This window comes from Salvelinus fontinalis, chromosome 33, assembly GCF_029448725.1.
Source record: "Salvelinus fontinalis isolate EN_2023a chromosome 33, ASM2944872v1, whole genome shotgun sequence".
In the NCBI taxonomy this organism is placed as follows: domain Eukaryota; kingdom Metazoa; phylum Chordata; class Actinopteri; order Salmoniformes; family Salmonidae; genus Salvelinus; species Salvelinus fontinalis.
The window spans coordinates 38,466,961-38,482,234 of NC_074697.1; the positions used below are offsets into that span (position 1 = coordinate 38,466,961).

At 46.0% G+C, this 15,274-nt stretch overlaps 1 protein-coding gene across 1 annotated transcript in view; it reads right to left on the reverse strand.

Moving 5' to 3' along the window:
- Positions 1-1,864: 1,864 nt before the first annotated feature.
- Positions 1,865-15,274, reverse strand: part of LOC129832191 (delta and Notch-like epidermal growth factor-related receptor) — a 75,693-nt gene continuing 62,283 nt past the window's right edge. Inside the window, exons 8-13 of the mRNA XM_055896051.1 lie at positions 12,371-12,601; positions 5,012-5,134; positions 4,419-4,532; positions 4,059-4,190; positions 3,698-3,944; positions 1,865-3,203 (exon numbers count right to left, since the gene is read on the reverse strand). Coding sequence (XP_055752026.1) covers positions 3,092-3,203; positions 3,698-3,944; positions 4,059-4,190; positions 4,419-4,532; positions 5,012-5,134; positions 12,371-12,601 — 959 coding nt within the window. The 3' untranslated portion in view covers positions 1,865-3,091. The remainder of the gene's footprint in view (positions 3,204-3,697; positions 3,945-4,058; positions 4,191-4,418; positions 4,533-5,011; positions 5,135-12,370; positions 12,602-15,274) is intronic.

The following is a 15,274-nucleotide window of genomic DNA, read 5'->3' on the forward strand; positions in this document are numbered from 1 at the left end:
AAACTGTCTGGCCAGTGTTGTTGAGGTCATATAGTGTCCGTTGTGTCTTTTGGTGGCTTGATGAAAGATAACGCCAGTGCTGACAAAATCTCTGGTTTTTACCTGTTTTTCCTTCAGTTGATAAAATTGAAAAGGTTCTCAGGAGTTGTGAAATGCACAATATTGATATGATATAATTTTGAGTTGGTTTTCAAAGCACTAGTCTAAGTGAGGCGAGGTCTTCTTGTGCTTTGTCCAAAAATAGTACTTAGTCTTGTGCTTTGTCCAAAAATAGTACTTAGTCTTGTGCTTTGTCCAAAAATAGTACTTAGTCTTGTGCTTTGTCCAAAAATAGTACTTAGCCTTGTGCTTTGTCCAAAAATAGTACTTAGTCTTGTGCTTTGTCCAAAAATAGTACTTAGTCTTGTGCTTTGTCCAAAAATAGTACTTAGCCTTGTGCTTCGTCCAAAAATAGTACTTAGTCTTGTGCTTTGTCCAAAAAGAGTACTTAGCCTTGTGCTTTGTCCAAAAATAGTACTTAGTCTTGTGCTTTGTTCAAAAATAGTACTTAGCCTTGTGCTTTGTCCAAAAAGAGTACTTAGCCTTGTGCTTTGTCCAAAAAGAGTACTTAGTCTTGTGCTTTGTTCAAAAATAGTACTTAGCCTTGTGCTTTGTCCAAAAAGAGTACTTAGCTTTGTGCTTTGTCCAAAAATAGTACTTAGTCCTGTGCTTTGTCCAAAAATAGTACTTAGTCTTGTGCTTTGTCCAAAAATAGTACTTAGTCTTGTGCTTTGTCCAAAAATAGTACTTAGCCTTGTGCTTTGTCCAAAAAGAGTACTTAGCCTTGTGCTTTGTCCAAAAAGAGTACTTAGCCTTGTGCTTTGTCCAAAAATAGTACTTAGTCCTGTGCTTTGTCCAAAAATAGTACTTAGTCTTGTGCTTTGTCCAAAAATAGTACTTAGTCTTGTGCTTTGTCCAAAAAGAGTACTTAGCCTTGTGCTTTGTCCAAAAAGAGTACTTAGCCTTGTGCTTTGTTCAAAAAGAGTACTTAACCTTGTGCTTTGTCCAAAATGAGTACTTAGCCTTGTGGTTTGTCCAAAATGAGTACTTCGTCTTGTGCTTTGTCCAAAAAGTGTACTTAGCCTTGTGCTTTGTCCAAAAAGAGTACTTAGCCTTGTGCTTTGTCCAAAAAGAGTACTTAGCCTTGTGCTTTGTCCAAAAAGAGTACTTAGCCTTGTGCTTTGTCCAAAAAGAGTACTTAGCCTTGTGCTTTGTCCAAAAAGAGTACTTAGCCTTGTGCTTTGTCCAAAAAGAGTACTTAGTCTTCTGCTTTGGAGGTTATCCAAATCCAGTTGTCATGTCGTGATAAATCATCTTTGCGAATTCAGTATTATTTTCCCAGTTCAAGGGTATTGAGATCTAATTGCTGAGGTTGTGGTCACAAAACTCAAGAGACGCTGCTGGAGCTGGATTGGACAGGTTCTAAGAAGATATGCAAATTCCATTCCGAGGTTAGCTGTCCATTGGACTCCAGAAGACACACAGAAGAAAGGGAGGCCCAAGACAACATGGAGAATAATGAACAGTAGACACCAGTAGAGCTGGAGCACAGCGGAGAAGATGGCCAAAGACCGCAGGAAGTGGCGATCCTTTGTTGCTGCCCAATGCTCGAACCGGCGTGACGGGATGAGTGCGTCAGTGAGCTGAGGTTTTACATATTAAATGCATGTTTAAACACGTGCATTACAGTGACCAAGTCTTGTCATAGTACATTTCCATTGAGTCAACAGAACCCTGTGAGTCAAATGTTTTCCTAGACACAAATAGACCTCTGGTGTCATGATAAGAACAAACACCACGGAACTCACACGAGACACCAGCTGGGTTTGTGTTCACTTAAACCTTTATTGTTACATCATTGAACATAGATAATAATCATGTGGTTCTTCTCTTTTAAAAAAAGGACAATGACCCTAGTTGGCTAAACATCAGTCAAGTGGAGAGCTCACTCGGTGCTCCGAGTGGGCAGAGATTTTACTAAAGAACCAATGGAATGGTCTAAAATGTGCCACCCATCCGGCGCCACAAAACCAATGCACCCAGGGGTTGACCCTGAGTGGAACAACACAACCGCACACAAACAGAGAGAGACACCTATACCTGGGACACAGAAGCACATGTTACTGGAGCAGACTCACCAGCTGACCCCCACCTGTCAATCATCCACACAAGACCCGCCCTCCCCACCTGTCAGTCCACACAAGACCCGCCCATTGGCTACTCTGACCACTCCTGCGAAAAACACTGTCCTCATATAGGGAAACCATACAACACTGTGAATACAATTATTTCTCCTTCTTTACTTGTACAGAACTTGTAAATAACAAAAACATGACAACCAATGTTTGTTTTTTTAAAACACTGTTTTAAAGCTTCCCCCATAGTGTTTTTTTACGTCTGTTCTACTTCTACCACACGTTGTTGCCTGAAGAAGGAGACGATTTTGGCACAAACCTGGTAAAGATACAGTAAATTAATCACAATGTACGGAGGGTTTCAAAATTATGCAGAAACCTTCAAATCTACCCATGCATCAAGTAAGGCAACCTACTGCAGATGTTTTATATAGAAAGATATATATATATCGTACTGCACTATGACAAGTGCACCTATTTCTACCACACCTGTAAGAACTCCTATCAGCAGCCTCTGCTGAATCTACACTTTAAACTGAGCTCATGGGTTGGTGGGGGACGTCAGGAACCGCACCCTCTAGGACCCCAATGGCATCCTGGGTAATGTAGTCACATTCTACTGGAGAGAAGAAGCAACCAACATGGCAATGTCACCCAACACCTACTAAAATAATGAAAGGTACACTCTTATGCTACAGTAGCTTTATGAATATTCCAACCGTAAAATAGATTAGTATTTTTCTTCCCGCAGAACTATTGTTTGGTCCACATTTATTTTTTCAATGTTTATGTAAAGAAATACTAAATGGTTTGCATTTGTGTGTATTGGTGCACATCCGAACATGTCCAGTTAGTTGTATGTGTGAACAGGTGATGCGTGGTACTGTGTGTGGGTGGGTGTGCTGCCTCTGTGTTTTCTACAAATCTTTTGTTTTGATCAGAGTGACCAGGGGCTTGTCGTCAGGGCTGTAGTCCTCGTAGGTGATGGGTGCGGCGTCGTACATGGCCGGCCGGGACTTCTTCCCAAATCTGAGTGAGGGAACGAAAACACATACATGGAACATCACTTCAGGTAGGACCGCTAGCTACACGCAAGACAGTTCTTAATGTTTCAAGTGTAGAGTTGCTAGGTTGAGAATGAAATACAGGTGGCAGGGGAGTGTAATGTTATAAAGGATATGTTGCATGTTACTAACAGAGTAATACAAATATGGTGTTGTAAGAGAGGTATTATACATCTCCCCACAAATCTAACGGAACGGGCCTTTATCTCGTGAATTTTTCTGGTATTACATTGTTATTGATTATTGATTCGTTGGGTTTTGAGTTTGCAAGAAAGGCATTTCACTGTACTTGTGCATGTGACATTAAAAACTTGAAACTTGAATGGGCCTTTATCTCCAGGTAAACAGTAAATCTATAACAGGAGGTGTTTGTAATGGCTGAATCAAATGAATACATTAAATGTTAACAATGTTGGGGCACTTGTATTCTTATAGTAGGCGAACATTGTGCCGTCTCACCTGGCATGGCGGATGGAGGCGATGGCGTTGCTAAACTCGCTGTCGATGCTGCGGCAGTTGTAAAACTCCTGGTAGGCATGGCGAGATGAGCCCTGGTACTCGATGCGGCTGATGCGGCAGATGCCCACGATGAGGATGATGAGCATGAGGACGAAGGCCACGCACAGGGCACCGATGATGATGTAGAGGGAGTGACGTGGCATGTTGGTCAGGGTGTCCTCGGGGTGGGCCGTCTTCCACTGCAAGTCTGAGAGAGAGACAGACAGACAGATTGTTATTAATAACCTAAGAAAGGCATATACATGTAATCATATATCATAATGAACTCCTTCAAACAGGGGATTCTGGGTAATGTACTTACGTATCTCACAGCTGGCCCCTATCCAGCCTGGGGGGCAGTGGCAGGTATAGGCATTTGATTGGTCGATGCAGGTTCCACCGTGATGACAGGGGTTGCTCTCACACTCGTTGACATCAACCTCACAGTCCTCCCCTGAGAGAACCGATAGTGTGGGGGGAGGGTTATGTTTAACTGGAACAGCAGGTACAGGTATATTTTCAAAGTGATCAGAGGGGGTTTGCTCCCTAGTCAGAACAGCCTACTCCCACCTGTGTCACCATGGCCCATTATGATAGACTGGGTGACAGACGTGTATTCACACACACACACGCACGCACGGATACAAAACACACACATACAGTGCAGAGTTGAAATCCTCACCCAGGTAACCAGCAGGGCAGACACAGGTGGCATTGAGGCCCACACTATCACAGCGTCCTCCGTTCTGACAGTGAGCCTTCAGACAAGGATCCCTGTAGATCTCACAGTGTCTGCCTGCACAGGGACACACACATATGACCCATTAATGACGCACACACAGTACTCTCTATAGACCTGGGTTCAAATACCATTAGAAATATTTCAAACACTTTAAGTGTTAGCTTTAGCCTGTCTGGAGTACCAGGGGGGCTGTGTTTGTACTTTTGGGACTTTTCTATTGGTTCCATTGTAACAGACAAGCTCAATCAAGCACAGCATAAGTATCTGACATGATTACAAATAGTATTTGAATCCAGGTCTGCTCTACATACAACAGTTTACACCAACTCAGCACACTATCTCGCAATCTACTACAAAAACACACTGTAGACAACACACAATCACTTATATGAATACATTTGTAATACAGGTTGTAAAAACTCATTGAATTATCATACATATTGCAGTATCAGCATCATCACACAAGCCCACCCCAGGATAACATACTTAAAACTGTCCCCGTTGAGTTGTCAGTCACACATACACACACCTACCTTCATACTGGGGAGTGCAGACACATTCGTAAGCGTTGATGAGGTCTCTGCAGGTAGCGTAGTTCTGGCAGGGGGCTGACAGACACTCGTTGTATTCCTCCTCACAGTACAGACCATGGTACCCTGGGAGAGACACACACACTGTCTTTGATCATAATATTAGATGACAGTTCAAGTAATGATTACGTTTAGATATCACTACCGAGAAGATCATGGTGAAACACTCCTCAGCACATCATATTTGTTAAGATATGTTTTTAAAGGGTGAGATAAAAGTGGTTCAATGTGCCTTTATTTCTATATACAGATTATCACTTAGACGGAACAAGTCAGTGCATTTGTTTCTCTACATGACTATGGCAAAACCTTGTGGATGTTACATCCACAGACATCCTATTAAATCAATTCTAGATGTAATTCTATGGTTACATCGATACAGGCATGATTCAGCCGTGACTTTTGGTGGTCTATTAAATGCAGTACACTCCAGTTGCCACTGGGTGGCAGGTTTGCACTGGGACTGAGAACAGTAGGTCTTGGTGTTTTTCCCCATAAAAGAGAAGCAGTATGAGCCCAAGGTCAGAACACAGTGATTGACAGAATCTCAGAGTTGACATAGGACATTGTGTTCTTTCTTCAGAGCTTACAAGCAGAAGCTACCGTACTGAGTATAGACATGTCTGTATGTGTAATGCGTGTGTGAGTGTATGTTGGGCTGTGTGTGTGTCTGGCTGTCTGCTTGTGTGTGCATGTGTTTGTCGTTTACCATGAGAGGAAACATTTACATACAAAGTAAGCCTTGATAAATCCCAGAGGTTCTCATAAAAAGTCAGTGAAATGTCAAGTGTCTTTCCCAGACTCCCAGACCCATTTCCTCTTGCTAGTCTGACTCTCCTCTGTCTGATATGGATACAGGGAGCCTGGGATCCACTACTAGAGATATATGAGCTCCTTCACAGCCTCCTCTCCTTGTAGAGGACACAGACACCAGCTGGCATATTGATGAACAGGAGAAAAGGTCAATTATTTCCATAAGCGAGTCTGATGTGTCTGTCTGTCTGTGTTTGTGTGTGTGTGTTTGTATGTGTGTTTGTATGTGTGTGTGTTTTGGTTGCTTGTGTGTGTGACTTCTTGCATGTGTGTGTGTGTGTGCATGAACATACGCATGTCTATGTTTGTGTGGAGTCTGGGTGTGGAGAGTTAAGCGTCTGGAATGCTGATTGCAAATCACCAATCACATCATTCCCATTAGATGGTGGCTGTAAGAATGGAAATGTGTGATTGGACGACATCATCTGCCCAACTTGTGTAGTCAGACAACGGTTGCAGACAGACAATGGTCTGGAAGGAAGTGGAAAGCAACTGTTTCACCTAATAAAAAGAGATCCTAATAAAAATCTATCGCCATGGCAACCAGATGACAGAGGTGGGGGAGAGGGAAATGAGGTGAGGAAAGAGAGACAAAGAGAGCGGGACAGAAAGCCAAAGAGAGAAAGAGATGATGAGCAATGGAGAATAACAGAGAATATGTTAGAGTGAAAGGTGAAAAGACATATTATATTATGTGTGAAGATACTGTCAGTATATACATGGGAAGGAACATACTGTACCAATGCAAGGTCGGAGGTTGTTTTTATGAGAGAACAAATAACAGAATGCAATGTTATGAGACAAGAATATACTAATGAGAGTATGAACACAGTGAGAAGTATCTGGCTACAGAGGACAATAGAGTGGATAGTGTGATCCCCAAAGGAACGATTTTAAGTGAAGTGATCTAAAAAGGTGGAATTAGTTCGTTTCGGTAAAAAATAAAAAACGTCCATTACTAATTTAAAGTGTATCTCACTCCGCGCTCAACTTAAGATTGCAAATTAAATCAAAATGAAGACTGAAAGACGGAAAGATACATAAAGGGAGCTCTAGGACAGACTGTGTTGATGGTTCTACTGATAGGGTCCTGCAGTCACACCCAGACCAGGGTTCAAATACTGTTTTTAAATCTTTCCAATATTACTACCATTTGTTTTAGCCTGCCAAATGGGCAGGGTTTGCAATTTTGCAACTACTCTATTGGTTCCCTTGTATCAGGCAAGCTCAATCAAGCCCAGCTAAAGTAATTGAAATTATTTCAAATACTATTTGAACCCAGGTCTGGTTACAACGCTGAATAAGGGATAATGATTTGTCATCATTCCACACCATTAATCTGAGCATGGAGCCATAAAAACCAGTGGCATGATCAATGAGCCTGTAATGACACGTTAGTCATGCGTTACCCACTGTGTGTCGTAATCAATGATATCACTGGGGTGGGGAATGGGTTGTGGAATGATGAGTAGTAACAATGCTAATTTATGATGTTGCACAGTACATTCGGAAAGTATTCAGACCCCTTCACTTTTTACACATTTTGTTACTTTACAGCCTTATTCTAAAATGGATTTGTCCCGCCTACTCCCGCTCCCTCCCTCCAGCCCTCGATGTCGCCGGTCTACTAACCACCGGCCCTGGCAACAATCATTACGCACACCTGCTCCCCATCATTACGCACACCTGGTCATCATTATCTCCTTGATTACTCCCCCTTTATTTAGCCCTCAGTAGACAGCAGTCACTATATAGTATTGTTTTCTCTCATGTTCTGTACGCTTCTCATTTTCTGTTCATCAGCATTGTTTCATTATTAAACTCACCTTCTGCACCTGCTTCCTGACTCCCGGTGTATTTAGTCACAGAATACTACCTCGCAACATGGAAGCAGCAGAGGATAAAACCATCTTCCTGACGGTCAAGGAACAGGGTCATCTACTACACCAACACCCCGAACCAGCTGACGCAACTGGGTATGGCCCTGGAGGAAGACCTACGCGTTATCTACCGCCTCGACACAGCCAGTGAGGCTCTCAATACCCCTATAAGAAGGCCTCCTACCGCGGGTGGTCACAGTGAGCCAGTCCCCCAGCCTACTCAGCTGTCCGCCCAGGTCAGCGATGCCCTACTGTCCCTTCCGGAAAAGTATGACGGTACTCCGTCGAAATGCCGTGGCTTCCTAATCCAGTGCTCCCTCTATTTCGCCTATCAGATGGGAGCAACCACGACCGAGAGATCCAAGGTTGCCACGGTCATTTCCCTGCTGACAGGGTGGGCGTTGGAGTGGGCTACAGCCGTCTGGGAGAGAGGAGAGGAGGAGCTGGGTTCCTATGAGAGGTTCATGGCTCTGTTCAGGGCGGTCTTCGACCATCCTCCAGAGGGCAGAGAGGGAGGTGAGTGACTTCTCCAACTCCAGCAGGGTGCCCAGATTGCTGCGAAGTACACCTTCATCTTTCGGACTGTGGCAGCCTCCAGCGGATGGAATGAGCCGGTGCTCCACACTCTATTCTGGAGAGGACTGCGTGAAGAGGTCCAGACGGAGTTGGCTTGTCAGGGTGGCAATCTTCGGGAGCACCGGTGCCCACCTCGCACTCGCCTCCCTCTTTTGGCTGTCCTGAGGCAGAGCCTGAACCCATGGAGGTAGGGGCCATACACCTCTCCGTGGCAGAGCGGTGTCTCCGGAGACACCTGAGGGTAGAGCCGAGTGGCAGCCCCGTGATCTTCCATCTCCCAAGGTAGGCATTCCATCATCATAATTTGGTTCCCATTTCACTGGCTGGCTGTCCCTCAGGTGTTGTCTTTGCAGCTCTAGTGGACTCTGGTGCCGCAGGGAACTTCATCAACCAGGCCCTTGCCTCCTCCCGGACCATAACTTGTACCCGCTCTCCCCTCCTTTTCCGGTTCAAGCCCTGGATACGTGACCATTGGGATCCGACACAATTACGCAAATCACAGCACCACTCACCCTCACCGTGGGACCCATGCACCAGGGGTCCCACGGCCTTCCTCATCATCACCCCACCCGTACACAAAGTCATCCTCGGCCTCCCATGACTCCAACGTCATAACCCCACCATCTCCTGGTCGAGGATAAGAATCACTACCTGGGGACCAGGATGCCAGAGGACATGCAATCCCGTACCCTGTGGTTCCACGTCGGTGGAGGGTCCTGTGAGTGCCCTCCAGCCCATCAATCTGTTCTCCCGTATCGTTAGCCCCGTGTTTTAGGACGCAGATGTGGACATCCGCCAGGCTCTGGAGAGGGAACCCGCTCCAGCTACCTGCCCTCCAGAACACATCTACGTCCCCACGGGGGTAAGAGGATCGGCTGTTGACCTGGGCACACATCCCTCGCCACTGGACACCCAGGTATCATCCGCACCATCAATTTCCTCTCCGACAAGTACCGGTGGCCCACCTTGGCGCAGGATGTCGCCCAATATGTCAACTCTTGCTCTGTATGTGGTCAATCCAAATCTCCCCGGGACGCTCCAGCAGGGAAACCACTTCCCCTTCCCGTGCCTCAGCGGCCTTGGTCACATCTGTCCATAGACTTCGTAACTGATCTCCCCCTTTCTGATGGTTTTACCACTTATTATGGTTCTTGACAGATTCTCTAAATCCTTACGTTTTATGTCTCTCTCTGGTCTGCCTACCACTCTCCAGTTCGCGGAGACACTATTCCAGCAGGTCTTTCGGCACTATGGTCTTCCGGAGGACATCGTTTCCAACCGTGGTCCCCAATTCACGTCGCGGGTATGGAAAGCCTTTATGGAGAAGCTGGGGGCACGGTCAGCCTGACATCCGCGAACCGGCCTCAGTCCAACGGGCAGGTGGAGAGGAACAACCAGGAGCTGGGGAGGTTCCTAATGAGTTACTGCCAGGACTGGCAGGGGGAGTAGGTCCGGTTCCTTCCCTGGGAGGAGTACGCCCAGAACTCACTTCGGCACTCCTCCACCGGGCTGACTCACTTCCAGTGCGTCCTGGGATACCATCCGGCCCTGGCTTCATGGACTCCGAGCCAAACCGAGGCCCCTGCAGTGGACGAGTGTTTCCACAATCAGAAGGATCAGGCGGACCGCCAACACAGTGAGGCGGAGGTTCCATCCTGGTGATCGCGTCTGGCTCTCCACTAGGAATCTCCCGCTCCGCGTGCCTTGCCGGAAGCTGAGTCCCCAGTTTGTGGGGCCCATCAAGGTCCTCCGGAGGGTCTATGAGGTAACTTATCGTCAACAACTCCCCTCCAACTACCGGATCTCACCATCCTTTCATGTCTCCCTCCTCAGGCCAGTGGTTCCTGGTCCCCTGGCAGATGCCATCCCCCAAGACACCCCCCCGCCTCCCCTGGACATCGAGTGGAACCCTACCTATGCCATTTGGTCCCTCCTGGATTTTTTACATCGTGGGAGTTGGCTACAATACCTGGTGGACTAGGAGGGGTACGGTCCTGAGGAAAGCTCTTGGGTCCCAGGGGCAGACATCCTGGACCCCAACATCATCCGGAATTACCATCTCCGCCGTCCAGACCGGCCCGCTCCTTGCCCTCGGGGCAGTCCTCCTGGCCGGCGTTGTCCTGCGGCCGTAGCCGCACGTCGGGGGGGAGGGGGGGGGTACTCTCACGCCAGTCTACTAACCAACGACCCTGGCAACAATCCTTACACACACCTGGTTATCATTATCTCCTTTTTACTCCCCCTTTATTTAGCCCTCAGTAGACAGCAGTCACTTGATAGTATTGTTTTCTCTCACGTTCTGTACGCTTCTCATGTTCTGTTCAACTGAATCGTTTCATTTCTAAACTCACTTTCTGCACTTGTTTCCTGACTTCCGATGTATTTTGTTACAGAATTCAATTTTAAAAATCCCCTCATCAATCTACACACAATACCCCATAATGACAAAAGTTTTTTTGCAAATGTATTAAAAATAAAAATCTGTAATACCTTACTTATAAGTATTCAAACCCCTTGCTGTGAGACTCGAAATTGAGCTCAGGTGCATCCTGTTTCCATTGATCATTCTTGAGATGTTTCTACAACTTGATTGGAGTCCATCTGTAGTAAATTCAATTGATTGGACATGATTTGGAAAGGCACACACCTGTCTGTATAAGGTCACACAATTGACTGTGCATGTCCGAGCAAAAACCAAGCCATGAGGTCGAAGGATTGTCCGTAGAGCTCCGAGACAGGATTGTGTCGAGGCACAGATCTGGGGAAGGGTACCAAAACATTTCTGCAGAATTGAAGGTCCACAAGAACAACTTGGCCTTCATCATTCTTAAATAGAAGAAGTTTGGAACCACCAAGACTCTTCCTAGAACTGGTCGCCAAGCCAAACTGAGCAATCGGGGAAGAAGGGCCTTGGTCAGGGAGGTGATCAAGAACCCGATGGTCACTCTGACAGAGCTCCAGAGTTCCTCTGTGGAGTTTTGAGAAATTTCCAGAAGGACAACCATCTCTGCAGCACTCCACCAATCAGGCCTTTATGGTAGAGTGGCCAGACGAAAGCCACTCCTCAGTAAAAGGCACATGACAGCCTGCTTGGAGTTGCCAAAAAAACACAGAAAGGACTCTCAGACCATGAGAAACAAGATTCTGTGGTCTTTTGAAACCAAGATTGAACTCTTTGGCCTTAATGCCAAGCATCACACCTGGAGGAATCCTGGCACCATCCCTACAGTGAATTATGGTGGTGGCAGCATTATGCTGTGGGGATGTTTTTCAGTGGCAGGGACAGGGAAACTAGTCAGGATCGAGGCAAAGATGAACGGAGAAAAGTACCGAGAGATCCTTGATGAAAACCTGCTCCAGAGTGCTCAAGACCTCGGACTGGGGCGAAGGTTTACCTTCCAACAGGACAACAACCCTAAGCACATAGCCAAGACAATGCATGAGTGGCTTCGGGACAAGTCTCTAAATGTCCTTGAGTGGCCCAGCCAGAGCCCGGACTTGAACCCGATCGAACATCTCTGAAGAGACCTGAGAAATAGCTGTACAGCAACACTCCCCATCCAACCTGACAGAGCTCGAGAGGATCTGCAGAGAGTAATGGGAGAAACTCCCCAAATATAGGTGTGCCAAGCTAGTAGCGTCATATCCAAGAAGACTTGAGGCTGCTAAAGGTGCTTCAACATGTGAGATTAAAATGTAAGATTTCTGTTTAAAAAAACAAAAACAATTATAAGTAATAAAAACCTGTTTTTGCTTTGTCATTATGGGGTATTGTGTGTAGATTGATATACGTTTTGCGCGGGGGGGGGGGGTAAGGCTGTAATGTAACAAAATGTGAAAAAAGTTAAGGGGTCTGAATACTTTCCGAATGCACTGTATATTATATGTGTCCGGTTTACTGTGATATCTGATTTATTGTGGGAGAATCAGTCTGTTAGATAGTCTTAGAACTTATCTATAGTGTGGATAATGGAAGGTTGATCAGATAGAGAGTACCCGCCATTTAAACAGGCACTGTTATTTAATGGCTCACCTGGGACACACAGACACCTGTAGCTGGTGCCCACACTGCGGCAGATCCCATGGGCACATGGGTTGAGGGCACAGAAGTCCACCAGCTGGGCACAGGTTGGGCCGGTGAAGCCGGCAGCACAGCTGCAGCCAAAGTCCAGGCCGGGACCCTGAGGGAAGCAACTCCCGTTGTTGTGGCAGGGGCTGGAGGCACATGGGTCCACCCTCTGTTCACACATACTGCCCTGATACCCTGAGAAAGATGAAGGGAGTACAAGAGAGTGAGAGAGAGGAGAGAGAAAGAGAGTGAAACAAAGAGAAAGACAAAGATAGGGAGAGAGAATGACAGAGAGCACAAAGAGAGAGGAAGAAGGAAAGAAAATGAGTGAGAGAGAGAGAGAGAGAGAGAGAGAGAGAGAGAGAGAGCGAGAGAGCGCAAGCGAGAGACAGTGAGAGAGAGAGCGAGACAGGGGGTGGGGAGCATCTGGTCTGGTGACAGGAATGCTGTGGGGTTCTGGGGTTGTGAAGAACCGCATTGTGGGTGTTGAGGTGGGTCTGTGGACTCACTGGGATGTAGCCTACAGCGTCTGTTTTGTCTACACACACACACACACAAACCAATGCCCCTTCCCCCATCCCCCGCCCACACACAAACACAAACACATACAAACAAACAGGCACTGTTATTTAACCCAATCCAGAAAGGCCATACTTGAAGATATGCTCCAGCACATTTTTTTTTAAACTCCTGCTTTGGGCTGGATGTGTCAATGTGTAGTTCATACATGTATAATCTATGAGAAAGAAAGAAAGAAAGAAAGAAAGAAAGAAAGAAAGAAAGAAAGCAAGCAAGCAAGCAAGCAAGCAAGCAAGCAAGCAAGCAAGCAAGCAAGCAAGCAAGCAAGCAAGCAAGCAAGCAAGCAAGCAAGCAAGCAAGCAAGCAAGCAAGCAAGCAAGCAAGCAAGCAAGCAAGCAAGAAAGAAAGAAAGAAAGAAAGAAAGAAAGAAAGAAAGAAAGAAAGAAAGAAAGAAAGAAAGAAAGAAAGAAAGAAAGAAAGAAAGAAAGAAAGAAAGAAAGAAAGAAAGAAAGAAAGAAAGAAAGAAAGAAAGAAAGAAGACCCACACAGAACCCACTGACTCCAGTAGATTATTCCTCCCTCTCTGCAGTGACAGTGAAATAATAAATGTCCATCAATCTGGGTGATATAGAGTCCTCCATGCATCTGGATACAGACCCTGAAAGCCTCTCTTCATTAGCCCAATGAAATACACACACTGACGCAATCAACATGCTCCCAGATTATATTGACTGTGTAACACGCACACACACAGGCCAACACACACCCATAGGCTGACACAAACACACTCACATAGGCATGCACATGCTCACACACGCTCGCACACGCACAGTCCTATCACAATAAACTACAGTCTCCTCTCTGCGCTACCATGGCAACAATCCTGATAAAAACAGCTTGTGATGGAACCATTCTCCTGAGGAAGGAGGGAGGACAGAGGGTCAAGGTGGAGAGAGGTGAGGAGGGAAGAGGCAAGGGTGGCACCTTGATAGTGGCAGAGAAGAGAGGGAGGCAGCGATTGCAGAAGGTGTGACAATTGAGGGTGACCCAATTTATCAGTATTTCTCATAAGAGCAACAGGATGTAGGAGGCTAGTGGGAGTGGAGCAGCCAGGTCACACCAGATAGGCTGTAATATTAGATGTTTTTCCAGGTCTCCAGGACGTTGGGAGATGCCTTCCATACCAGTCACTAGGGGCAACGTGAGTGCCTATTACCATCGAGCAGGCTCACGGCTTGCTAGGAAGTTATGGGTGGGGATAGAGGAAGGGCTTAAAGGTCCTGAACAAAAAGATCCCATGTCTGTCACGTTCGTTGAAATGAGCGGACCAAGGCGCAGCGTGCATAGAGTTCCACATGTTAATTTAAATGAAACTCACCAACAAAAACAATAAACAGCAAACGAGACGTAACGACTGGAGTGCTCACAGGCACTACACAAAAACAAGATCCCACAAACTAAAGGTGGAAAAAAGGTTGTCTAAGTATGATCCCCAATCAGAGACAACGATAGACAGCTGCCTCTGGTTGGGAACCATACACGGCCAACAAAGAAATAGAAAAACTAGAATTCCCACCCAAATCACACCCCGATCTAACCAAATAGAGAAATAAAAAGGCTCTCTAAGGACAGGGCGTGACAATGTCAAATAGCCTTTTATTACCCATAATAATTTGGGGGGGATAGAAGTGCTACAAATTTGAGGAAAATGTCTTGTTACCATTGGTGTATAAAATGAGAGTTAGGGTCACCCTATTCCCTTAATAATCCCGCCTCCTGAATCCAAGTGTTTGACATGAGGGAGGGGACCAGTAAATTTATGATCAAATTATCAAAATGTATCAATGTAGAAGCAACATTCAGTTGTCAAACTTTGGCCATCATACTTTGATTTGGTACCATCCAAATGCCATGATTTTGACTGTTTTGCTCTTCAGCTAAAATGATTGCGGGTTCAATCCCATTGCTAGACACACATTGTTATTTTTTTCTGTTTTAACCCTATCCCCAACCTCAACCCCCCCCGGACAAATGTTGGATACTGAAGTGTGGCCGTGAGATCTTGTTGGGTGGAGACATGTGCACACACACACATAGACACACAACCGCACATAATCTCAGATGTTGTAGAAAACGAGACATGACAAGAGGTAAAGACAAGAGAGAGGTCAAGGTGCCAAAAAGGAGAATGTGAAGAAGATAGGAGGGAGGAAAATCGCAGCTCTATTCCTTTATCTCTGTAGAAAGCTAAGCCTGCACTGCACTCTGTGACCAAACAGTTTTGACACCCTGCTGTGTGTGTGTGCGTTTGCCTTGGGCAGTGTTGTCAAGGAGACTGGCTGGGTGTCT